We start from the raw sequence: 26,478 nt of genomic DNA on the forward strand, positions 1-26,478 counted from the left end.
GTAATGGCCTCTGCCAGTTCTTCTGTCAGCTCTCGCCCAGATTTCAGGCAAGTTAGTTCCTCCCTGAATGTCCCAGTTTCCTTTCAAGCTGCTTCCCAGCACTGGAGCTCAGAGGGAGTGAGTCTGAGTAAGTCCATGTGCTGGCACTTTAAGAGGAGCTGCGTGGGACTCCAGCAGCTTCCATGTCACTCAGCCACAATCCCCGCTGGTTTTTACAGCCCGAAGTTGTGGGGACATCTCTTCCCAGCACTCGAATCCTGGGCCTGGGGCCCTGATGTGAGCTGGGACCTCTCCCTTCTCCTGGAAACCTCTACTGCTGAGATACCCCTCCCAGTTTTAAACCGCAGCTCCTGGGTGTGGGACCGCAGCTGCGTCTCCACGATTTAGCCCATTTTCTGCCATGCATCTCTGCCCCTCCTACTGGTCCTGATGTGCTTCTTCAGTTCCCTAGTTGTTGGACTTCTGTCCAGTTAGATTTCAGGAGGTTCTGAATGATGGTTGTTCTGTATTTTAGTTGCACTTTTGATGTGGTTGTGGGAATCAGAGGGCACCTCTGTTACCCAAGCTGCTATTTTGTCACTACCTCTAGCTTCTCTTTGTATCCTCTCCCATCTCTGTGTGTTCCTTGCGAGAAATTTGCATTAGACTTTCAGACAAGCTTATTTAACAAATGCTTTTTTCTTTTTAAAAACTTTCTTAAGATTAGGATAGTTCCTTTAAAAAAAGTTTAGCTCACTTGCCTGGCTGGGCGTGGTTCAGTGGTTAAGCAGAGACCTAGGATCCAGGCGATCAGGGTTCGATTCCCGGTCAGGGCACATGCCCGGGTTGCGCGCTGCAGCCGATCAATGACTCTCTCATCATTGATGTTTCTATCTCTCTCTTTCCCTCTCCCTTCCTCTCTCTGAAATCAATACAGATATATTTAAAAAAAAAAGTTTAGCTCACTGAAAGCACAGTTTTCTAAATATGTAGTTTATGAAATTTAGAAAATAAATGGATTGGATTTATGAGAGCTTTCTGATTCTCAAAATCTTTCAGTGCTCTCAGTTTATCAAATACTTTCATGGAGAGCTCTTTAGTCTAGGTGTGCAGCAGTGCTAAATCCAGTAAATGGTTAAGGAGATAAAACATCCCTTCCTCTGTTTTTCCTGGATTGTCTCTCTGTCCATAATACACATCCTACTTATATTCATGTATATTGTTTTATGTACACAAGGTCATTTTTTCATGTAACTGTTATTTTCTTATGCTAACATCTTTTTCTGAGGCACATTGTTGTAAATGCACCAATTTTAAGTGTTTAGTGTGGTGACTATATACACCTGTGCCAGCATAACCCAGAAATTCCCATCACCCTCAGAAAGTTCTCTTGTGCCCCCTTCCTCAGGCAACTACTATTCTGATTTTTTAGAAAATGTTTTTATTGACTTTTTTTTTTTTTTTTTTTTTTTTAGAGAGAGAGGGAGAGGGAGAGAGAGAGAAACATTGATGAGAAAGAGAAACATCCATTGGCTGCCTCTTGCATGCCCCCTACGAGGGAAACCTGGGTATCTGACCTGACCAGGAATCAAATTGGTGACCTCTTGGTGCATGGGACGATGCTCAACCAACTGAGCCACACCAGCCAGGGCCTACTATTCTGATTTTTATCACCACACATTGGTTTTGCCTGTTTGCAAATATTAAATCATACAGTATGTAGGAGTAAGGAATATAAGGAGACATGAATATTTTAAGCTAAAATCAAGGTCCAGTGTGGTATCAGCTGGCTAGCAAAAGGATAAAACAGAGAGGCAACTATTAAAACTTAATCATTTAGTTAAACTAAATCAAATTTAATTAAATGAAAAGAAGCTGTATACTTTAGGAAGCCCTCATACCAAGTGATGGAATTAATAGTGTTGACAAAAGTTTGAACCGATTTGGAAAAGGCATTATAGAATGAAGAAGAAAGATCATAGTCTACAAGAAGGAATTGTGCCCCCTTTCCTCCAACCCAAATGATTGGACAGTCAGTAAGAGTTGCTAATAAGCCTTTAATATCTTGGTCAGTTTATCACAGAGGACCATAAGTAATTCAGTGTGGGTAAGAGATAACATGTAGAGGGTGACATGATATCAGAAATGGGAGAAGGAGTTTAGAAACAACCCAGGGCTCAGGACGAGATGGACTGGTTCTGCTATTGGTGGAAAGTGTGGTCAAGAGTAGCAATGAATACCAGAAGCGCTTGTCTCCCAAGCAAGTGAAATACATGACCCAGTAAGAGAAATGTAGGCTTCACTCTGCACTGAGTTCCCTAACTCTGGTTAAGCCTCAAAAAAAAAAAAAAAAGAAAAAGAAAAAAATGTTAGGAGAACCCTGGCTGGTGTGGCTCAATTGGTTGAGCATCCAAGAGGTCACCAGTTCAATTCCTGGTCGAGGGTTAAAGGTTCAATGCTCAGTCGGGAGGTGTGCAGGAAGTGCCTGGTCAATGTTTCTCTCTCATCGATGTTTTTCTTTCTCTCCCTTCCTCTCTCTCTAAAATCAATAAAAACATATTAAATAATGCAACTGTTTGTGAAAAGGTATTATGACACATTTAATTAAGGAATCAATTTGTTGACATATAAACCAAATGGACCAAACAGGACAGAACTAATCAAACAGGACAGAAGCAATGGTCTAATCAAGCATCAACTGAAGACCTCCGATGCCAACCAGGAGGGCACCCAAACACAAATTTAGCGTGGGGGTAAGAGTCTTTATGTCTTCCGGTGAAGGCAAAGCCATTTGGTTGGCACTTCATAGGAATATCTTTCCACCAGGTCTTCATCATACGGTATGTGCCACGAGTCTCCAGTTGTTTGCACCACTGTATCATAGCAGAGAATATGCTGTTGAATTAAAAAAGAAACCAAACATTGAGAACAACACTAAAGGGATACCTGACCATTTCCCTTTCTTTTCTGACAACTTCTCAGTTTGCTTGAGAGACATATTCCTTGTCTTACTTAACAATGGATTTTCAAAGAGCAGCTAGGGCTGTAAAAATGAATCCTAGTATTAGGAGTTCCTTTTCTGCAGGGGCTTCATTTTTAAAGTTAAGGACCCTCTATCTGCATACACACATGCATGCACACACACCATACAGTATTCCCTTTGTTGCCTTTATTGGTTTTGTCTGTGAGAGAAAAATTCAAATATACAAAAATAGAGAAATAGTATAATGAACTCCCATGTACCCAGCTTCAACCATTGTCAACCCAAGTCTAATTTTATTTCATCCATACCCTACCCACTTTCTTTCCTCTGCCTCCACACTCCCCCACCCAAGATTATTTTGAAGCAAACCTCAGATATATAATTTCTTCTGTAATCAGTATATATCTTTAAGATAAGAACTTATTTTGTAAATATAAGATTAAGACCATTATTACACTAAAGAATAATTCCTTAACATCATCAAAATTCTGTTTACATTTCCAATTATTATGTGCATACATATATTTTACAGTTTGTTTGAACAGGCATTGAAATAAGGTTATTACATCGTGACTGGCTGAATTATCCCTCAATTCTCTTTTTAGCTAGAGCTTCCCTTTCCATCTCTATTATTTTGGCAACCTTTTGTTGTTGAGGAAACCAAGTCAGCTGTCCTATATTGTTTCCCACAGTCTTGATTATGCTGATTGCATTTCTGTGGTATCACTTGATACTATATTTCTGTTGTTTTGTATATTTTTTGACCATTAGACCACATTTACCATTGGCTAGTGTATTTTTCTATAATAACTCACCTTTGGATATTCTCCCTTTGCTTTTACACAAAAGACATTTTTGTATGTACAGGTAGCTAAACTAGAATCACAGGAGAATTCAACTGAGACCAAGTTGTAGAAGTGTGTTAATCAGGAAAATGGAATTACTTAGTAAAAGTAGAAGCACGATGAACCATAGGAATAAGCAATTTTGAGCTATTATAAATAAATAGGAAAATAAAAATCACATATGAATATTTGTAATTGATAACATAATTGAAGCCATAATTGATGACATCCCAGGTGTTTTCAATATGTCAACTAAGGTGGGGTTGGCCTGTCAGAACTTTTGCTCTGGCAGATTTTCTGTTTCCAGAAACTGGCTAATTCCAAATACCAAACTAAAACTGAGAAAAATAAAGCACTTAGGATTGCAACATTCTTTGATTATGCCACATTCTTACTATGTACTTGACTCTGTTGACATTATGTAAAGAACAGATGACATACCTGAAAAGTTATTTTTGATCCTGGAAACCTATTAATAATTGCCAGCTGATGTCCCTGCTGCCACTTGAAGAACAGGCGTTGGGTCTTAGCATCAGGTAGACAAGCCTTATGGTCCCGGAGCAGATCTTTTGTGATAAATTTGCAGTGATTCCCTGAGTGCAGTGTGGCATAGAGAAGGAACGGATCATCCTCTGAGCTGAGTCAGGCAAAAGAGAGGACACAGTCAAGCACACCCCTGAGGAGGCAGAGGGCAGCATCCTTCACATGTTTACTTCTTATTCCACTTTCCTCAGAGGTGCTCTGCGTTCTTAACCGACATAATCTCGGTGATGCTTAGGAGCCACCTTAGCTGGGAGGCAACACGGATGGAAAGTAAGGGGAAGGGAATGCTGCTTGGGGCTCTTAATTGCTTATGAAGAATTATAACAGTAATTCTCTCTTCACACTCAAATGTTGGTTCTCTCTGTTCCCAGGGTATTTTTCCTATTTGCCTCATCCACCACAGAGCACCCCTCACCTTTCCTCACTCAAATTCAAGATAGTGATAAGGCAGGATGGCATTTTCTTGCAAGCCACCAAAAATAACAGGCTGCCCTCAAAGCTGAAACTGGTATTTCAAAGCAGCTTCTAGGTAGTCACCCAGATCAGCATCTGAAGTCCTCTCCTGCACTGAGAAGAGCCAGTGACTCAGTCTCCAACAGACCCTCAATATCAGCATCTACCACTTTAGTACATGTGCTGTAAAAACAGCAGTAGCTACCTTGGCTCAGGAGAGTCGAACTACAACATGTGCTATAATTTATGCCTTGATCCAAATGACCCAAAGTAGGACCACCTAATGTTTACCTTATACTGAAGTATTTCAAGTGAAATGATAAAATGACTGGAACCTGCCTTAAAAATCTCCAGGAAAAAGAGAAAGAAAAAAATAGCCCGGCCGTGCGTGGCTCAGCAGTTGAGTGTTGACCTAGGGTCCAGGTGATCGGGGTTCGATTCCCGGTCAGGGCACATGCCCGAGTTGCGGGCTCGATCAGTGACTCTCTCATCATTGATGTTTCTATCTCTTTCTCTCCCTCTCCTTTCCTCCCTCTGAAATCAATAAAGATATATTTTAAAAAAAAAAGAAAAAAAGAATTTAAAAAAAAAGAAAGAAAAAAAGAATAAATGTGGGGGTTTCATGGAACAAAATTGGCAAATGATGGTAATTTTTGGAGCTGGGTAACAAGTGGGATTCACTATACAATCCTCTCTTGTGCACATATGAAAAGGCTTTTTTGGCACATTAATGGAAAATAGAATTAATGTTAAAAATGTAATATTCAAATCCAAAGCCACAGAAGGCCACTGAATCAATCTTTACAACTGGGTTTGGAATTTCAGCAGATACAATAAATACAGGCCCCAAATCAAGCTCAAGACCAGTTCCAACAGGTTCCTTGGCTATAACACTTCGCATTTATCGAATTCTTCCACCAAAAATAATAATGATGATGATGACAGCAACTAACATAAATACTTTCCATGTACTTGGTGTTGTGCCAAGAATTTTATATGTATTATTTACAAGTATTACCTCATTGAATCTTCACAACATCCCCATGAGGGTTATATGTGAATAAAAGAAGACACAGAGAAGCGAAACACCTTTCCAGACAGGAAGTGGCAGGGTCATGATCTGAACCTGGGTAGACTAATTCCCAAGCTCGCACTCCTAGTGTCTACCCAATATTGCCTAACATGGTTACATGAAGAGCATTATTGTCTTCTACTCTTAGAGAGATGGAAGCGTCTCCCCCCATACATAAATAAAAGAACTTAGCTAAAGGAAAAAGGGATTTAGATTGGGATCTGAATGAGGGGTTAGTCTCCTGCTTTATGTATTGAGAGCTATTTTATCTTTTTTAAGAATAAATGGTTTGAGGAATACTCACAAATCTTGAAGTTATCTCACATTCAACCTAATGAAACCTAGACTTGGGGCTGAGGCACGCACATTATCCATGCAAAGTTGGAAATAAACTTTATCAGCATATAGTATGAAAAACAAAATGCATGTTAAAGTTCATTTGTGCTGCTGAGGATCTGTGCTCCTCCTGATTAGCTGCATTCTTCTCACTGTATGGACACTGCTCGTTTTGTTGCTCAACATGTTTTTCATATTCCTTTGGCTTCCTGGGAAGCTGCAGTCGACAGTAACATTCCTTTCATATTTAGAATAAAATCCAGGCTCCTTGCTTGTCTACCAGAGCCCCCGAGGTACTCTGTAATGTGGTCCCTGCCTTCTCTCTGACCTCGGAATCTACTACTTCCCCTCTTGCTGCTACAGCCCATCTATACTGGCGGCTTGCCTTCCTCAAACATGCCAAGCTCATTCCTACTTTTTGAATACCTGATGTTCCCTCTACCTGGTATGCTCTGCCCACCACCCCTCCCCTTTTCTCAAATGACTCACTGCTTACCTTCAGACTTGCCCCCTCCCAAAGGCTTTTCCTGACCATTCCACCCACTACCTGCTGACCTACCTCTACCTAATTCCTTCCGATCTACTCATTCTGCTTTATTGTCCTCATAGCATTGATCCCTGCCTGGAATTATGTAATTTGTTTACCTGTTTAGTTAAGTCATAAGATGTCAGAGACCTGTTGGTCTTGTCCACTTCTCCGAGAACACAGAAAGTGCTCTTATTTGTAAAGCATATGTTAAATGATCTATTTAGGACCTTATGCATGCACTCTGTGTAATCCTCTCACTTCTGACTTTATCTTCCTCCCATTCCTCCTTTATCCTGATTTCTTAATCTAATCTATTTAAATTTATTCTGCTGTAGAAACTATTTTTGTAAGTGGCTTCAAATCTTTTTTAAAAAAATCAGGTTGAATATACATACATACGCACTTTATTTTTTTTATTATTATTTTTAAAATATATCTTTATTGATTTCAGAGAGAGGAAAGGAGAGGGAGAGATAGAAACATCAATGATGAGAGAGTCACTGATCAAGCCCGCAACCCAGGCATGTGCCCTGACCGGGAATCGAACCCTGATCGCCTGGATCCCAGGTTGATGCTCAACCGCTGAGCCATGCCCGGCCAGCTACATACGCACTTTAAAAAACGGCAAAAATAGGAAATTAATAAGCAGATGACAGGGGCCTAGTGTAATTAAATTATTACCCTCAGTACTTACATGTTGTCAGCAAAGAAACAGCTGGCTTGCTTTTGCACCTTTTCCATCTCATCCTTTCTCCACCGGGCACACGGTATGAGCATGTGCTTCCGGCCCAGGACCAGCACTCGCAGATTCTGCTTGGCTAGTTGAGAGACCACATCCAAGAGCTGAAAAACACAAAGCCAGCCCCCAAGAGGGTCAAGGGAAGAAGAATCTCAGGTAAGTGGAGTGATTCTTCCAGCTGGTGATCTCAATAGTGAAACACTTTCGGTAAAGGGTAAGAAAACATTCCTTAAAATAATTTCCATCTTTGTAAGTCTGAGGAAAATGCTTCCTTTTTACAAATTAATGTCTAACATCTGCCCAATGATCAGGCTCCACTGGATCCAGGTTATTGTTTTTTTTTAATAAGCATAAACTAGATTTGTTTTTAAACTGTTCCCTAGGTCCACTGGGATAGAGATAGGGAGGCCAAGGAGGGTGGGGTTTGTTTCCAATATACTCCCAACCCTGTATCAACCCAAACAGCTCAGCTTTTGCATATTTATGTATTAGCATTCTGCATAAATTTTCATTTGAATAAAGGGTTCTGCTTCTTATTTTTAAAGTTTGTAAGTAGTTGGACTAGATAGTGATTTTTCAGCGAACTTTTCCATATCATGCTTCTGCTGAGACTGCTACCTTTCATCAGAATTCCTATTTTCTCCCAAAGGTCTGTCAACTTCCGTCTCTGGCCTATTTTCCAGTCAATGAATTTACCCCCATTCTCTCCACTTCCCACACGTCTTGTGTGCATATGAACTCCTCTTAAAAGTCTAGACTTGGCCCGGCCGAGAGTGGCTCAGCAGTTGAGCGTCGACCTAGGATCCAGGCGATCGGGGTTCGATTCCCGGTCAGGGCACGTGCCCGGGTTGCGGGCTCGATCAATGACTCTCTCATCATTGATGTTTCTGTCTCTCCCTCTCCCTCTCCTTTCCTCTCTCTGAGATGAATAAAGATACATTAAAAAAAAAAAGTCTAGACGTGGATTTTTAGTAAACCTAGTACTTTGGTGAACTTGCCTATAGTCAGTCCTTCATAAGGAAAGGTCCATATATTACATTCATGTACAACCTTTTATACTAAGCTATTATGTAAAACGAAATAAAAACTACTGAAAATGTATATTTTATGTTATATAATAGTATGTTAGAAATATAAAAGTTCTTTAATTTATAAGAATTGCTGGGCCTTCAAAAATCACAAATTCAAAGTCACTGAAGAAATCCTTAATTTTCTTGAGTCTTGGTTGAAAAAGGCACTGATTTTAGTATAGCTTCCCTTTACTAATAATTTTTTCCTGTGCAGATTTTCAGGATATAATTTAAAACTCTTCAATCAATAAAATTTTATTCGTTTGGTCAGTTGTCAAATATTGCTTTAGCACCTGTTATGTCTAATAGACATGTAGACTCTCTGACAATCAAATAGTGAATTAGCAAGGGCTGAAATTTTAAATTACAGTTTAATGCTTTGGATTTATATTGTGTGTTTTTTGTCCATCCTACTATTCTTATTATTTTGTGAAACAGTAGTTGGTTTTACTATGCCTAATGATTGATTCTAGAATTAAGAGACAGAATAGACACAAGTTACCCACTGAATGTGAGTTAATACTCAAGCAGAGACGTATACCAAGACCAGTGTGAGGACTTGAAACTCAAAGCTTTACAACCAGTAAAATATAATTATTTTCTTCAAAGCTAGGAATAATGGCTTCCATGTTCATTCAACAGTTATTTCCTTGGCCTCTCTATGTATAAGGCACATGGTAGGTATCACAGCCTACACAATTTTAAAAGACATGGTCCTTGCCTTTAGTGAGAGAGTACCTAATAATTTTCTTACCCAACAACCAAGCTTAAGAAAACATATATGCTGACTCCACATATATGGGATGTTTAGTAAACATTTTCTGATTAGCTGAAGAATATGTACATGTCTATTTTTATACAGTATAAAAGAAGCTCATTTTTGAAAACTTGAAAAATATAGACTAGAAGGAAGACAGGAGAGACCACCTGTACCTCATTACCCAAAGAGTGTTAACGCGTACAGGGTGTGGAAAAAGTACGTTTACAGTTGTGAGTACTCAAAACACAGAGTTTATTCTTGTATTACTATGTATTAATTATTGTATTATTTTCCATACAAACAACTGTAAACCTACTTTTGCCCGCCCTTGTATACATACATCAAGTGTATATATTACTATGTTTATGTGAGGGCATTAAATATACTCTCATAGTGACAGAAAACTAAATTGTACATTCTTTTATTTTTTTAATCCTCACCCGGGAATATGTTTTTATTGATTTTTAGGGAGAGGGAGAGGGTGAGAAGGGGAGGGAGGGAGAGGGAGGGGGGGGAGAGAGAGAGAGAGAGAGAGAGAGAGATGCACCCCAATTAGGAATGAACCCACAACCTAGGTATGTGCACTGACTGGGAATCAAACTTGCAACCTTTGGTGTAGGAGACGGTGCTCCAACCAACTGAGCCAGCTGGCCAGGGCCATTGTTTATAATATAAACTAAGAGGTATAACAAGGAAAGTAGCTACAGACAAACAATAATCACTTAATTATAGGTAATAAGTATTAATTCAAAGTTAATTCCCTAGAATTTTACGTTTCAGGGGATATGGGTTGGGGAGAGAAAACATGAACACGTATAGTGTCTTCAATTTCCATTTAAAAACAGATTTACTGAGATATGATTCATATATAATAAAATTCACCTATTTAAAGTATATAGTTCAATGATTTTCTGTAAATTCACACATAAGTGTGTTCATCACCACAGTCAATTTTAGAACGTTTTCATCACCTCAAAAGGAAAGCTTGTACTTTTAGCTGTCATTCTGCACCCCCTACCTCCTTAGCCCAAGCAACCACTAATCTACTTTCTGTCTTTATACACTGAACTATTTTGGACTTCCATGTGAATGGGATAATACTGTATTTACTAGTGTTTTTATTCTATGCATTTTATTATTTTAGTTAGGCTAGTAATCAAAAGCAAATATCTACACTAAGAAAGTATAGTTCATGAATTCAAACACCTCAAGACATTGAGAGTGCATGTGCTTCAGAATGCACTGATAACATTCCTTTCTTAAAGCTATGCTGAGGTTACAGATTATTTTCAATGACCCCAGATATAAAACGGCAACTGACTTCATTAAGAGAACTGCCAATTACTTTTAAAAATTTCCATATGAATTCCCATAAAGTCATTGTAAAGATACAAAAAAAAATATTCAAACAAAAATAATTTTTGATACTGTTTATGTTTTCATGCAATTGGGAAGGCATGGGTTAAAGAGAAACACAATTGTGTCTTCACATTTATACCCAGGGTTAGATAAATGGCCTTGAGTTTACTAATAGAAAGTTAAAGATAGAGACTCCAGGAAGAGCAGAAAAGGCATAGCTTGAACTACTCTGGGGCACCATCTTGTGGCTGAGAGGTATCTGCTAGAAGCAGCTCTTTGAAAATGATGCACTCAAGGGGAATAAAGGAAAGACACAGGGAAGAAAGATGAGTGTACAGATTAAAGGCACTGGACTAAAACTTTGTGACAGTCTAGCTATGAGCCCACTTCCTCCGGGGTAAATTCCAAGGCTGGATTCAGTGGGTTGGGTCAAAGTCGTATTACTAAGAATAGTAAAGAAAAAGAAAATTTGCCTTAATTATATGTTAGATCAAAAATAAAACTGGGAAGACAGAGTAGATGTACTTTTCCCACTAGGTACAACTAAGAACCTCAGACATTAAATATAAAACAAACAAGACTTGGAAAGGTAGAGAGGAAAAGGAAAATTGGCTAGGGGCCTCAGGACATGTTGGTGAATTTGTTGGATTTTCTTTTTGTCTCGTATATCCTAGACTTGAAGCTGAAGAAGCCAGCAACCTGGAAATGTCAATGAAAGCAGACAAAAAAAGACCAACAAAGGTATTTTCTCTCTGGCCAATGAACTAGGAAAGAGGCAGTCTACCAAGATTTAAAATGACACCAGCAGACTGTGTGTGTGTGTGTGTGTGTATAATGTAATACCTAGAGCAATATTAAAAATGCTATACAAAGAGATACACTAAAAACCACTATGATTAAAAAACAAAACATTATAGATACATAAAAATGGAAGTCTAAAAAAAGTTCAAATAGCCCACAGGAAGGCAGAAAAAATAAAACAGAAAAACAGAGATGACAGAAAACAAAAAATAAAGTGGCAGGCATAAACCCTAACATATCAATAATAACGTGAAATATAAAGGGTTTTAATACATTAATTAAAAGAGAGAGGATGGCAGAGTGGATTAGAAAACATGACCCAGCTGTATGCTATCTAAAAAAGCTCACTTCAAATATAACAGTATAGGCTGGTGAAAAGTAAAAGAATGGAAAAAATTATACAATGTAAATACTCATCAAAGGAAAGCTGGAGTAACTACATTAATATTAAATAAAGTAGCCTTCAGAGCAAAGAAAATTACCATAGACACAGAGGGACAATACATGATAAGAGGGTCACTCCACCAAGGAGACATAAGATCCTAAACAACAGAGATGCAAAAGAGGTGAAGCAAAAGCTTATAAAAGCGAAAAAAGAAATAGACAAATCCACTATTATATTTGGAGACTTCAGCACTCATTTATCAACAACTCAAGAACTACACAGAAAATCAGCAAGTATAGAGAAGTACTCAGTGCCACTATCCATGTTCATGGACTGAAGACTCAAGATAGTATATAGGTGTCAGTTCTCCCCAAATTGATATACAGGCTTAATGCATTCCTATTAAAATTCCAGAAAGATGTTTTTTTTTGTAGATACAGGACAAGATTATTCTAAACATATATGGAAAGACAAAGGAATAAAAATAGCTAAAACAATTTTGAAAAAGAAGAATAAAGTGGGGAAAATCAGTCTACCTCATTTTAGAGGGGTAGGCATACGTAGATCAACAGAACAGAATATATGACCCAGAAATAGGCCCACACAAATATGCCAAGGAAAGATAGCCTTTTCAATAAATGGTGTTGGAGCAATTGGACATGCATAAGTAAAATATGAACCTCTACCTAAATCTCACACCTTATGGGAAAAAAATCAAATCAAAATGGATCAATGACTTAAATATAAACTATAAACTATAAAGTTTTAGAAAAAAAAAACAGGAGAAAAAAGTCTTCATGACACAGAGCTAGGCAGAGTTCTCAAGGTCTGACACCTGGAACATAGTCTGTAAAATAAAACTTAATAAACTGGATTTCATCAAAAGTAAAAATGTTTGCTCTGTGAAAGGCCCTGTTAAAAGGATGAAAAGACAAGTTACAGACTGGCAGAAGATATCTGTAAACCATATATCCAACGAAGAACTAACAGCTAGAACATATAAACTCTCAAGACTCAACAGTTAAAAAAAAAGAAGCAAACAATCCAAATAGAACATAAGCAAAGAACTTTCACTGGAGATAAGTACATGAAAATATGTCAAACATTATTAGCCATCAAAGAAATGCAAATTATAACCCAAAGAGGTATCCTTACACACCTATCAGAATGGCTAAAATAAAAAATAGTGATAACACCAAACGCTGGTGAGAATGTGGAGAAACTGAATCACTCATATATCACTGGTGGGAATTTAAAGTGGTACAGCCACTCTGGAAAACATGCAACTACCACATAACTGAGTGATTGCACTTCTGGGCATTTATCCCAGAGAAATGAAGACTTATGCTCACATAAAAACTTGTACACAAATATTTATCTACTTAGGTTTATTTGTAATAGTCAAAGACTGGAAACAATCCAGATATCATTCAACAGGTGAACTGTTAAACTCCGTATATCCAAACCATGGGATACTCACCAGCAATAAAAAGGAACAAACTATGGATATCGCAACTATGTGGATTGATCTCCATGAAATGATGTTGAGTGAAAAAAGCCAAACACCAAAGGTTATATACTGGATAATTCCATTTATATAACATTCCTGAAACTGGAAAATATTATAAAGACTGAGAAAGATTAGTGGTGGCCAGTGGCTAAGGAGGGGGTGGGGTCAGGAGCAAAATGGGTGTGGCTATAAAAGAGCAACCTGAGGGATCCTTGTGGTGATGAAAATTATCTCTATCAATATCCTGGTTATGATATTATAACATTAGTTTGGCAAGATTTACTATTAGGAGGCGCTATGTAAAAGACACATGGGATTACTCTGTATTATTTCTTACATCTGCATATGAATCTACAAATATCTCAAAATAAAAAGTAAATAAAAAGCCAAAAAAACCTCCCCCAAAATCTCAAAAACAAACACAAACTGAGCTTTCATAGCAACGAAAAAGGGGTCTGTGACAAATACCTAATGTGTACAGGATGGTTAATATCCCAACAAAAGGCAAAATCCTCCCCTTGGGACTATAACCAGGGATTAGGTTTAAATGAGAGGGATGTGGAAACTCCCTTGAATTCAGGGTAGTCCTGATCAGAGAAGCCAAGATCCACTCTGGGCTGTCCTCAAACTGGAGAACTCAGACTGTGGGGACAGTTCTGGACTTGCCTCAGGTGTCTGAAGTAGAGCAAATAAACAGTATAGCTCATTCTAGAGAATATCTAAAATTCCAAATTGGTTCCAGAACTCTGGGTGCCCAGTACCTCAAGCCCCTGTCCCTCTTCAACACCCCCCATTGCTCCTTAAGATGTCTAAAGGGTAATTCTCCAAAAATGAGAAGAGTAAGAACATATTTCAGCTTAATACTTGGTTCAAACATTTTCTGGTTTGGCTTCCATTCTAATTTGGTTTATCTCCTGTAGAAACAGATTAAGAGGGTTTTTTAACTAATAAGAATCACAGTTACTTTTGACATAAAACTGATGAAAGGTAGTTCCTGAGTTTAGGGTAAACTGCTCTTGGCAGGGCTACATGTGTAGAAATAACTGCATAGGGATGCTCAGGAAGTAGAAAAGCTGCCTGGAAGGTGGGAGAGGCCAATGACAGCAAGAGCTTTTCTGAGTAATCCTAAACAGCAAGAGTAATTTCCTTTCCCTATTCTTAACTTTTAACCTCCTCCTCTGCAGTCTCTGGCATTTCCTGCGTTGTGTGGACTGTAGCTCTTCAAAAACTCTAAAGCCTTTGGGGTCTGATGGCTATAGACACTGGAAGTTCTATGCCAGTTCTTCAGCAAGATACAATAGCTATAATCAATATACCTCGCATGTTCACTATAGGGCACCTTCAGGAAAGAAGGTTTTGGAAACAACCCAGATGTCCATCAACAAATGAATATATAAACCAAATGTAGTATATACTTATAACGGGATATTATTCAGCCTTAAAAAGGAATACGATTTTGATACATGCTACAACATGGATGAACCCTGAAGATCTTAAGTGAAATAAGCCAGACACAAAAAGACAAATATTGTATGATACTATTTATACGAGGTACCTAGAACAGTCAAATTCATAGAGACAGAAAATAGAATGGTGGTTGCCAGGGGTCAGGGGAGGGGAAATGGTGGTTATTGTTTAATGGGTACAGTTTCAGTTTGAGAAGATGGAAAAGTTCTGGATATGGATGGTGGTGATGGAGGCACAACAATGTGAAGTGCTTCATGCCATTGAACTGTACATTTAAAAACGGTTAAAGTGATGCATTTTATGTTATGTATATTTTAACACAGTAAAATGTTTTTTTTGTAGAAATTTTAAAATATAAACAAAAGTAGGCAGAATAGCACAATTTGCCCATCACCCAGCTTTAGTAAGTATCAATCAGCTCACAGGCAATCCAATTTATCTGTATCACCTCCCACTTATGCCTCTCAGATTATCTGGAAACAAATCTTATCATTTCATTTAATCTGTAAATATGTCAGAATGTATTTCTAAACATAAGGGCTCTAAAAAATAAGTATGCTTATTTAAAGTACCATTATTAAAGTACCATTAATAAAGTACCATTATTGCATGTAAAAAAAGTAACAATAATTCCTTAATATCAAATATACAGTGTTTATATTTGAGTCATAATTTTTTTAGTTATTTCTTTTAAAAAAAATCAGGATCTAAAAAGCTCCATACACTGCAATTTCTTCATTGCAGTTAAAGAAATGTTGCTGTCTTAAGGAATTTCACAGAGATTTTGCCAATGGCAACTTTATGGTATCAGGTAAAATATTCTCCAGTCCTCTATATTTCCTATAAAGTGGTAGCTGGATCTAGAGACTTTATGAGACTCAAGGTTTTTTTGGTTGGTGTGTGTGTGTGCATTTAAAATTGTGGCCCCCGCCCAGCCAGGCATGACTCAGGGGTTGAGCAATGACCTAGGATCCAGGAGATCCAGGTTTGATTCCCGGTCAGGGCACATGCCCAGGTTGCGGGCTTGATCCCTAGCAGGGGCCGGGCAGGAGGCAGCCGATCAATGACTCTCATCATTGATGCTTCTATCTCTCTCTCTCTCCTTCTCCCTTCCGCTCTGAAATCAATAAAAAGGTATTTTAAAAATAATAATTAAAAAAAATTAAAATAAAATAAAATTATGGGCCTGATAAAGTAAAAAGGTCAGTTCATTCATTAAAAATTAATGAGAACTGCCCTGGCCAGTGTGGCTGAGTTGGTTAGAGCGTCATCCTGAGCAGAAAGGTCTTGGGTTTGATCCCCAGTCAGGGCGAGTACGGAAGGCAACCGATTGATGTTTCTCTCCCCGCCCCCCATCTGTCTCTCTCCTTCTCTCCCTCTTTTTCTAGAATCAATGAAAAACATATCCTCAGGTGAGGATTAAAAAAAGATTTAAAAAAATTAATGAGGACCTTCTCTGTCAGTCACTAGGCAGGGGGTACTGGTGATACAGATATATAGACACATTTATCCCTAATCTCCAGGAGTTAGAAGTCAAATGATTGTAATATAATGTAGTGTTAAAAGGGAGTACAAAGGATGGACACTTAAATCAGATTGGGGCTGGAGAGGATAGTCAGGGAAGTCTCCACAGAGGAAGAGAGAGCTGGGCTGAGTTTAAGATGAATTTTCCAGACAGGGAATGGGAGTTTCCAAGGACAAGGAGCAGCATGTTGAAGGTGGGGGCTCGTTATTAGTATGCTGAATACAAGGAACTGCAAGCTGTCAAGTGTAGGAGGTGTAGGAGGAAGACATGCATGAGCAGTGCCAAAAATAAGCCTGGAAAATGAATGTAGGGGGTCAGATCACAGGTGTCTTTGTAAGTCATGATGAAACTTTTACTACCTGGAAGGAATGGGGAAAAATAAAGGATTTAAAACAGGAGCATGACATGACTATCAATTTGGAGATCAAAACTGGATTGCAATAGGGAGATCAAGTAGGGGCTTCTGCAGTAATTCAGATAAGAGATAATGAGAACTGAGACATCTGCAGTCCAGATGGAGAGAAGAGAGCTCTCTGAGTAAAGCAGAACTGATCAGATTTAGTCACTGATTGGATGTGGGAAATAAGGGATAAACCAAGGAAGATTTGGATTGCTGGATAGGTGATGGTAGCAAGATAGGGCCTCTGAGAGGGGAGCTGGTGATATCCCCAGGTGGGAGATGTCCAGTGGGTAGCCAGTTATGTGACTACTATTTAGGAGAGGGCTTTGGGCTGCAGATAAAGATCTGGAGTCATCAGGGAATATGCAATGTTAGGAACCATTAGCAAGTAGATGATGTGTAACAGGATAGGATACAGACTTAGAAGGGAAGAAAGCTTAGAATGAAACCTTAGGAATACTATTACTTAAAAGATAGAGTGATATTTTTTCTTTTTAATTAAATTTACTGGGGTGACATTGGTTAATAAAATTATATAGGTTTCAAGTGTACAATTCTACAACACATCATCTGTATATAGAGTGATTTTTTTAAAAGCCATTAGTGGAAGCTGAGGAATGGCCAGAGGGATAGAAGAAAAATGAGGAGACAGTGGTCTCTCAGAGATTATAAGGAGCATTTCAAGAAGGAAGGAGAGGCTAGGTGTATCAGTACTACAGGGACACCAAAATATGGCCTGCAACCTGGAGTCACTTTGATGATGCCATGGGTTGGGGGTAGGACTGAGATTTCAGTTGGTTCCCTAAACTCTATATGTATAAGGTTGCAGTTTGTTTCTCCAGAGACACTCTGCCTTACAAGTATGGCTCCATTTGGCTTACTAAAAGGAACAAATCAATTATGCTTTCCATTTCAGAGCGGTGTGGCTGTGGCTGGCTTCTTCAAAAGAGGTTTTTGGTTTTGTTTTTTTAAAGATGGAAGAGTCTTGAGAATATTTACATTTTGATCAGAAAAAACCACCAGCAAGGTAGATGCTGAAGATACAGGCACAGAAGAAATAATTGTTGGAACAAGGGTCTGCGAAAGCAGGCAGAGGGGGAATCTAGAGAATATGCAATGGCAGGAACCATTAGCAAGTAGATGATGTATAACAGGATAGGATACAGACTTAGAAGGGAAGAAAGCTGAGAATGAAACCTTAGGAATACTATTACTGGCAGGGAGAACCCCTCTTGCACCGAGATGGATTTGAGCTCAGACAAGTTGGTTTGATTGTGTGGTTGCTGCATGTGGGGGTATGGTGTATAGGTTGACATAAGAGGTCATTCCTCTTGATAACTTCTATTTTCTGTGTGCAACAGGAGCTGAGTCATTGGCAGGATGGTGGAGGAGGGTGGAGCAGGAGACTTCAGGACAGTGGTGCACGTCCAGTATAGCTGGTGTGAGATGGGGTGTGGAAGCCAAATGCAGATGCAGACAGTGTAAAAGCCCAGGCGAGGGTGGAGGCCAGGAGTGCCTAGAGACAGCAGCAGTTGGCAAAATAAGGAGATTTACAGCACTTAGCGCCCTGGCTACAGAGTGAGATGTCCAGTGTAGATAATGATTGCCCCTTGTTCCTTGTTAACATCTGGTAAAAGGCACTCTCAGATGGAACCATAATTGAAACATCAGCCTTCTAACTAATACCATTCTCCCTATCTGTTTACTATTAGAGACACCATTCCAAATTTATATATCAGTATAGGATCTGTGGTTTTGGGTTCTGGCCTGTGTCAGGAATTCCAAATTTCTATTTTATTTATTTGCTCAGATGTCTTTATTTATAAAATGTGAATAAGGTACCCTCCCACCATCCTTAACAGTGTTATTATTTATCCACAAGTCAGCATCAACAAAAATGTAAAATGTCAACACTCACATACCATTTGTATATGAAAAGATCTTTGGAGAAAGGATCTCAAAACCACCTGATTTCAGGACTGGCTCTCTCCAGCACTTCCCTCCTTTTAATGACTTCAGGAAACTAGAAGCCTATTTGATAAGGTGGTTCCAGGAGGCCACATGTTAATGCTGAAGTGCTTTCCTTCTTCCACCTACCTCTCCACCTTCTATCCAACCCCCACCCTTTAATGTGGGGGTTGGGGAATGGTGAGAAGCTGTACTTATCTTAGCCTTTTAGGACCCCCCCCCCAATTCTATACAGCAACTTAGAGCAAAGTACTCCATGGATAATGTACCCAGTGTCATTCCCTGGCAGCTTCTGATGCTGTTATTTGATGTGTAAAATGAATGAATATAAACAGCTCTTCAGGAACAATAGTAAGTTCAGATTCCTGCACTCAGCCATGGACTGTTTTCTTTAAAGGATCTGATACAGAAGGAGAGCTTGATTAAAGTAGAAATTGTTTTCTCTGAAAATGGTCAGGAGCTGATACAGGTGCTAATTGTGACTGGGTGTGGTGTTTGAGGAGCAAGGCATCCCTTGATGCCTTAATGGGCCTAAGCTTTTGGAGGCCTCACTTTTCTCAGGTAAAACCATGCCAGGGCCCACATGAAGGAGGACGTGAAGTGATTTTATCTTTGACCTTCTCTTTACACATACACACAGCTGTAGTTCAGCACTGAGCTGCGAAAGGAGAGCAGGTTAATTTTAAAGAAAATGTTGATGTTAGAGAAACTTTGTTATTTATAAGTGGAGAGACTTAAAATTCCATAAAAAAACAGAAGAGAAATTCTTAATATCAGCACAAATTGCCTGGATACTGTTTCAACATAAAAGAATACCAATGTCTAATACCAGTTATACCTGAGTCTAAAACCAGGAGATACATATTGACTTTTTATGCTCTTGCTTCACTGAAGACAACCGCATAGTAACTTGGAACTTGAACTGGCATGGAGGGTGGGGGGTTTCCCACTGAGTCTGGCTGAATTTCAGGATATGAAGTATTAAGTCAAAGGCAGACAGAAAAAGCAAGAAAAGTAAACAACGATCCTACGGATCCTTTTCTTTCATGTGAATTAATTTGGGAAATTATTTCCCACAAACTAGGCGAACATGAAACCACTTCAGGACACAGACAATGACTGATGAACTCAATGGAGGCAGTGTTCTAGGACTCAGAAGGCCACAAACACAATGTTTATAATTAATGCACTGTGTTCTCCACAAAGTTCACAGCACAAAAAACAAGGTAAGTCATAACTTACACTAGAACAATGGAGTTTTCTACTTGTTTCTATGTTCCTACTGTCTGTAGGTAAGCTAATATCCAGTTCCATTCCCTTCTTTGTCTTTATTCCTCTCATTTTCCTCTTAAGCTAAGTTTTGCGAAGAGAATCCCTGTCCCAGAGATAGTCCTTAAGTACTGCTATATTCAACATTTTTCTGTGTACCTCTAAAAATGTCACCAAGGAAAAGAGTGTGGGAAACTAAAGTTGTGGCTTAAGGCTTCTCATCATGTTTTCACTTGCGTGCTACTCACTGGTGCTGTCACAGCCTCAGTTCTACCTTTGGTAGCTGTTGCTGCTTGCAGACAGAGGGAAATATAGATATGTCACTGTTTATTTAAAGGAAGATTGGTGACATTTCATTGCTGAAACTGTTAAAGAGCCAAATACCATGTAAGACACAGATTAGCGCTTGATGAAAATTAAAAGATGAGGAAAGGAAGTGTTTTACAGGAGTAGCAGAAGCTTGGTGAGGAGGGAGAGAGCAGCTTTCAGTGTGTGGCATTCAAGTAGAGGAAGCTTCATCAAGCTTGTGGTGTAGTTCCAGAGAGGAGAGGCTGACACTGAGCTGGAGTCCTGATCCCATCTCTGGGACTCTGTGCTTTGAGGACAAGAAAACTTAAAACTCTGATGACTGACTGACTCTATAAAGCTCTTTGAATCTCTTTTAAGAAAGTATATACACAAAATACTATTACTTTATTATGTCATAAATGATCTCACTGATTTACATTCAACTTACCATGTCCTATATCCTGCTTTCGTCAGTCTTCGGTATTTTAGGGAGATTTCAATGATCTCATGTTGTCCTTAGTGAATGAAACAATTCTACCGAGGAAGAGAAATGCCCTTCCTGTCTTGGGAACATCCTGTCAAGTGTGGGATGTGTTTCCTGCATACCATGTCTTCTTCTATGCCATTAGCGCCCACATGATTATCCAGCCTTTTAGAAAACGATTGAACTGTTGGCCTGGATGGATTTCCCCAGCTAGCCGAGAGTCAGAGCTGTCTAGAAGACGGAAGGTTTGGCTCTTGACTCACAGTGTGACTTTTTTCCAAACATTTACATGCATTCTTTGGTCTTTTTAGTTTCTCTATGAAATACTTGTGTTCTCTTTATCACTGAGAGATGGGAAAGGATAATATTTTAAAGACCCAAAATGAATTGTAGGAAGATAAAATTAACTTATTTGGATGCAGATTAATTTCCAGTTTCAAAAGCTTATTAAAAACGTTCCCCCAAGGTTCTAGATTCAGTCCATGTACAGGGACTAACTTGTTCACACTGGGAAAGTATATAAACACATGCAGGCTCATAAGACACCGTTTAATGATTAGGGGGAAAAGAATATGATGAGTGGGGCTCTGGAAGCTTGACAAGTTGTGCAGCCTCTCCACGTCCACACTGATCCACGTATCTTTTGTCTTGGAACAGAGCCACACACATCTGTACACTATGGATACTGATTTTGTTTTCTGGAATAATACTGTCAGTTAAAAATATATAAAAGACCTAGGTATATAAAAGATACCTTGAACATCTCCAGTTAATGTCCCAAGCCATTTATACAGCCCCCCAGCGGAAGGGCTTATACATAAAAACTGAATAGAGACAAAAAAGAGACTTTTCCTATTTATATCTATTATTTAATGGTATAGTAATTAAGAGCACAAGCTTTAGAGGAAAACAAGGTGGTGGTGTAGGTAACAGCTGTACCTGCCACATCCGCAACCACATCAAAATTACAACTAAAATACAGAATCAACATCACTCAGAACCTCCTGAGATCTGGCTGAATAGAAGCCCTACAACCAGGGAACTGAAGAAGCATCGAGACCAGCAGGAGGGGCGGAGACGCGGGTGGATCGGGGCTGGATCTCTGAGACTCGGCCGTGGGCTCACACCCGGTGCCGTGGGTTAAAACACGGGAGGGACATCTCAGCGGTGGAGGCTTCCTGGAGGAGAGAGGGGTTCCAGCCCCACATCAGGCCCCCCAGCCCAGGGCTCCAGGGCTGGGAAATGACGTCCCCACAACTTAAGGCTGTGAAAACCAGCAGGGACTGTCGCTGAGGGTCGCGGAGGCTGCGGGAGTCCCAGGCTTTCCTCTTAAAGGGCCAGCGCACAGACTCACTCAGACGCACTCCCTCTGAGCCCCAGCACCAGGCAGCAGCGTGAAAGGACCTGGGACACTTGGGGAGGAACTGACCTGCTTAAAATTGGGGCAAGAGGTGGAGGGGCAGCTTTCTCCCAGGCAGAAGAGCTGGCAGAGGCAAGTCCTCCCCGCACACAGCTGGCAGGCAGGGGCCTTATTTGAATCTCCAGCACCTGACTTGCACCATTGGCCCTGCCCCTCCCACCTGCAGGCTCATCCAGGCCATTTCCAGGGGCTTTTCTGCGCAAGTGGCCTCTCCAGCCTTATGCTTAGGACTTTCCTAAAAATCTCTCAAACAAGCAGCAGCGGGCCCCATACAGCTTGATAAGCGGCCCCAGGCCTGGCACTAGTGGCAGCCTGCATTGGTTCAGAGCTTGGCCTCTTCTGGACAACACTAAGCCCAGCAGAAGTAGCAGCCAACTACAGTTTGCTGAGTAGCTCATGTTGGGTGGCCCTGGGCAAGGCACTGGCAGAGGCCCCAGAGACAGTGCACCTGGTGGTCAGACTTGACCACGATGGATTATAATCCTACCACATCCATGAGTGACACACTCAAGGGGCACACTTGGTGAACACCAAAGCTCCACTGAAGTAAATCCTGCTCCACAGGGGTGTCTCCAGCACAGCAGCTCTTTGGATATGGTGGCAGCTGGTCCTTACAGGTGATTGGCCTGGGGGTCAATTCCTCCCAGGGACGCCAATAGCAACCAAGGCTCAACTACAATAGGTCAGAGCACACAGCCCACACAGGGGAGCACCTAGAAGGCCCAGCTCAGGTGACGGGGGAGGCTGAGCCACTGGACCCTACAGGACACCTACTACACAAAGCCACTCTACAAATTCCAGGAGACACAGCAGCTCTACCTAATACATAGAAACAAACACCTGGAAGCAGCGAAAATGTGGAGGCAAAGAAACGTGTCACAAAGGAAAGAACAGAAGAAATCTCTAGAAGGGGAACTAAATGAAATAGATCCAAGCAAGCTAATAGATACAGAGTTCAGAATTACAAAAACAACTGAGAAAATCGATGACATAATAAAGTACCAATTTGAAATGAAGGCTACACGAACTGAAATGAAGAATAACTTACAGGGAATCAACAGTAGAATAGAGGACGCTGAGAATCAAATCAGCAATTTAGAACATGAGGAAACAAAAAACACCCAACCAGAAGAGCAAAAAGAAAAAAGAATCCAGAAATATGAAGAAATATGAAGATAATATAAGGAACCCTGGGACAACTTCAAGAGGCCCAACTTTCATAGAGGAGAAGAAGAAAGACAGCAAGAAATTGAAAACCTATATGAAAAAATAATGACAGAAAACTTCCCCTACCGGGGGAAAGAAATAGACTTACAAGTCCAGGAAGCACAGAGGGTCCCAAACAAGAGGAACCCAAAGAGGCCCACAGCAAGACACATCATAAGTAAAATGCCAAAGGTTAAAAACAAAGAATCTTAAAAGCAGCAAGAGAAAAACAGTTAGTTACCTACAAGGGAGCACCCATACGACTGTCAGCTGATTTCTCAACTGAAACCTTGCAGGCCAGAATGGGGTGGCAAGAAATACTCAAAGTGATGAAAAACGTGGAACTACAACCAAGATTACTCTACCCAGCAAAGCTATCATTTAGAACTGAAGGTCAAATAAAGAGCTTCACAGATAAAAAAAGCTAAAGGAGTTCATCACCACCAGACCAGCACTACAGGAAATGTTGAAGGGTCTTCTTTAAGAAGAAGGGAATGAACAAAAGAATCTGACGAACTAAATAGATCCAGATCCAGAGACACTGATGCATGCAACAGGCGATCGTATTTCAGAGGAAAGAGGGGTGGAAGGTGGGAAGAGATTAACCAAAGAAGTTATATGCATATATGCATAACCCATGGACACAATAACGGGGTGAAGGCCTGGGGAAGGGATGGGAGCGAGGTGGAGGGGGTCAATTGGGGGGAAAAATGCGACACCTGTAATACTTTAAACAATAAAGATAAATTAAAAAAAAAAAAGGAGCACAAGCTTTAGCATCAGGCTGCCTGGGTTCAAATTCTGGTTCTATGTCAGAGCTGTATGACTTTGAGAAAGTTATATTTCCTCTTTGGGCCTCTGTTTCATCACTTGTAAATGGAGATACAAATTAGGTTATTATGAGGATTAATTTACATGTACATGGATGCAAAGCACATGGAAAAGTACTCATAAATATGGGCTATTATTATAAGACAGTAGAGCCTTAACCAGTTCATTTAGACCTTCCAAACTCCACTGTACTTTCACCACCCCTCTACCACCCAAAAAGAAAAAGAGATTCTTTAGGCATTATCACAGATTTGGGCAATTTTTATGTTAATCTTTCTGTCAACACTCGTTAAGAGTAAAACACAAGCCCTAGCTGGTTTTGCTCAGTGGTTAGAGTGTTGGCCTGCAGACTGAAGGGCCCCCAGTTGGATTTTGGCCAAGGGCATGTACCTTGGTTGCAGGCTCGATCCCTGGCCCCAGTTGGGGTGCGTCTGGGAGGCAACCAATTGATGTGTCTCTCTCACATTGATATTTCTCCCTCCCTCCTTCCCATGCCCTCTGAAAAGCAATGGAAAAAATGTCCTCTGGTGAGGATTAAAAAAAGAGTAGAATACAAACTTTCAGATTAAAAAGGCAAAAGGAACACATGCATTTAATCCCACTTGAAATCCCACTAAAACTATAATACAGAGTCTTTCTAAGATGATAAACCCTCAAAAACTTGGGAGAACAATATGGGAGACAACAGCAATAAAATTTGGAAGCTTGAAAGGCAGATAGACAAGTTGGTAATTTGCCTTGCAGATCCAACAGTCAGATTTGGAGAGGGGTAAGCTAAGAACCAACCCAATTTCTCAAAAGACTCCAGAACTAGAAGCAAAGGGGTGAGGCTAAACTGGAAGTGTGTGGCTTAAATAAGTAGAACTGACAGGATTCAATTGAAGGTATTGAAAGCTGTTGAAGAAGCATTTGTTTCCTAGGTTGGTCCCCCCTACCTCCATCCATAGTGTTTCTGCTAGGGTGCAAGAGAGAAGCCTGAAGGCTCATTACCTGGATGTGGTAAATTGGAGGGTCTCTAGACTGAAGTACCAAGCACATTTGACAGTGTGAGGATCATGCTGGGACTGGGGAGCACACAGATGAATGCATATTGAATGCAGAGTGCAGGAAACCCCGACATCCTTATTCCTTTACATGGCTCTCAGGACACTGGCAGAAAGGCCTTTACCCTGCAGCCAGGAGATGGGGAACTTTCCTTTAGGTAATCTGACCGGCAAAAGAGAAAAAAATCCTAGAGATTTTGAATACTGGGAATTCCCCAACAAATGGCCCACCCACATCATCCACTTGGAGCTTCCAATCAGCTCTTCAGATCATGTTTAATCAGACGCAGACAGCAAAGAATTACCAGACAGCTGTGGAGAGTCTAAAACAAATAAGGGAAAACAAAAAACTGAGAAAACAAAGACTGTAAAAGGAGAAGGCAAAAACCTCACAGTAAAATCCTATGAGAGAACATAATGCGTTCATGAACAGATTTTTTTAAATGCAGAGAATTAAAGAAGAGCTCTTGGAAATTAAAACATGATTGCAACCATAAATTTAAAAAATCAATAGAAGGGTAGAAAGAGAACATTGAAGAAGCCTCTCAGGAAAGGAGCAAAGAGATAAAAAAATAAGAAATTTAGAGGACCAGTTTGGGAGATCTGACATCTGACTGAAACAGAGAGGACAGGGAAATCAGAGAAGGAGTCACCAATGAAATAACCAAAGAACATTTCCCAAAATGAAAGATATGAGTTTCTAGAAAGAGACAGTCCAATTCATATCCAATTCAATAAATGACAAATAGATCATACCAACCAACCCATACTATTGTAAAATTGAAAAACAACACTGGAAACATGATTCAAAAAGCTTCCAGAGAGGAAAAACAGGTAATACAGAAAAGATTAGGAGTCAGAATGTCCTCAGTCTTCAAGGATAACACTAGAAACATGAAGCATTGTCTTCAAAAATTTGAAAGAAATTATTTCTAACCTACAGATCTATTTTCAGCCACTGTATCATGTATAATAATAATATAAAGACATTTTCAGTCACAGAAACTCAAAAATTTTACTTCCCATCCACCTTTCCTTAAGTAGCACTTGGAGAATGTTTTCCACTATCAAGACTAATTCAAGAAAGAGGAGGAAGTTAGGAAGCAGGAGACCCAACAGAGGAGAGGCAATGAGCATCACAGGAGGGTGGTGAGGAGCGATCCCAGGGTGATGGCTGTGGAACGGATACAGAGGGCACTTCGTCCAGATTGGA

The 26,478-nt window shown here is 39.9% G+C and overlaps 1 protein-coding gene across 2 annotated transcripts in view; it reads right to left on the reverse strand.

The window, feature by feature from the left end:
• Positions 1–2,017: 2,017 nt before the first annotated feature.
• Positions 2,018–26,478, reverse strand: part of PRORP (protein only RNase P catalytic subunit) — a 147,006-nt gene continuing 122,545 nt past the window's right edge. Inside the window, exons 6-8 of one of the 2 annotated variants that reach the window (XM_081146327.1) lie at positions 7,435–7,583; positions 4,249–4,444; positions 2,018–2,874 (exon numbers count right to left, since the gene is read on the reverse strand). In XM_081146327.1, coding sequence (XP_081002453.1) covers positions 2,743–2,874; positions 4,249–4,444; positions 7,435–7,583 — 477 coding nt within the window. In that variant the 3' untranslated portion in view covers positions 2,018–2,742. The remainder of the gene's footprint in view (positions 2,875–4,248; positions 4,445–7,434; positions 7,584–26,478) is intronic. The other variant, XM_081146328.1, reaches the window with a different exon arrangement.

This window comes from Miniopterus schreibersii (assembly GCF_964146895.1).
Source record: "Miniopterus schreibersii genome assembly, chromosome: 1".
In the NCBI taxonomy this organism is placed as follows: domain Eukaryota; kingdom Metazoa; phylum Chordata; class Mammalia; order Chiroptera; family Miniopteridae; genus Miniopterus; species Miniopterus schreibersii.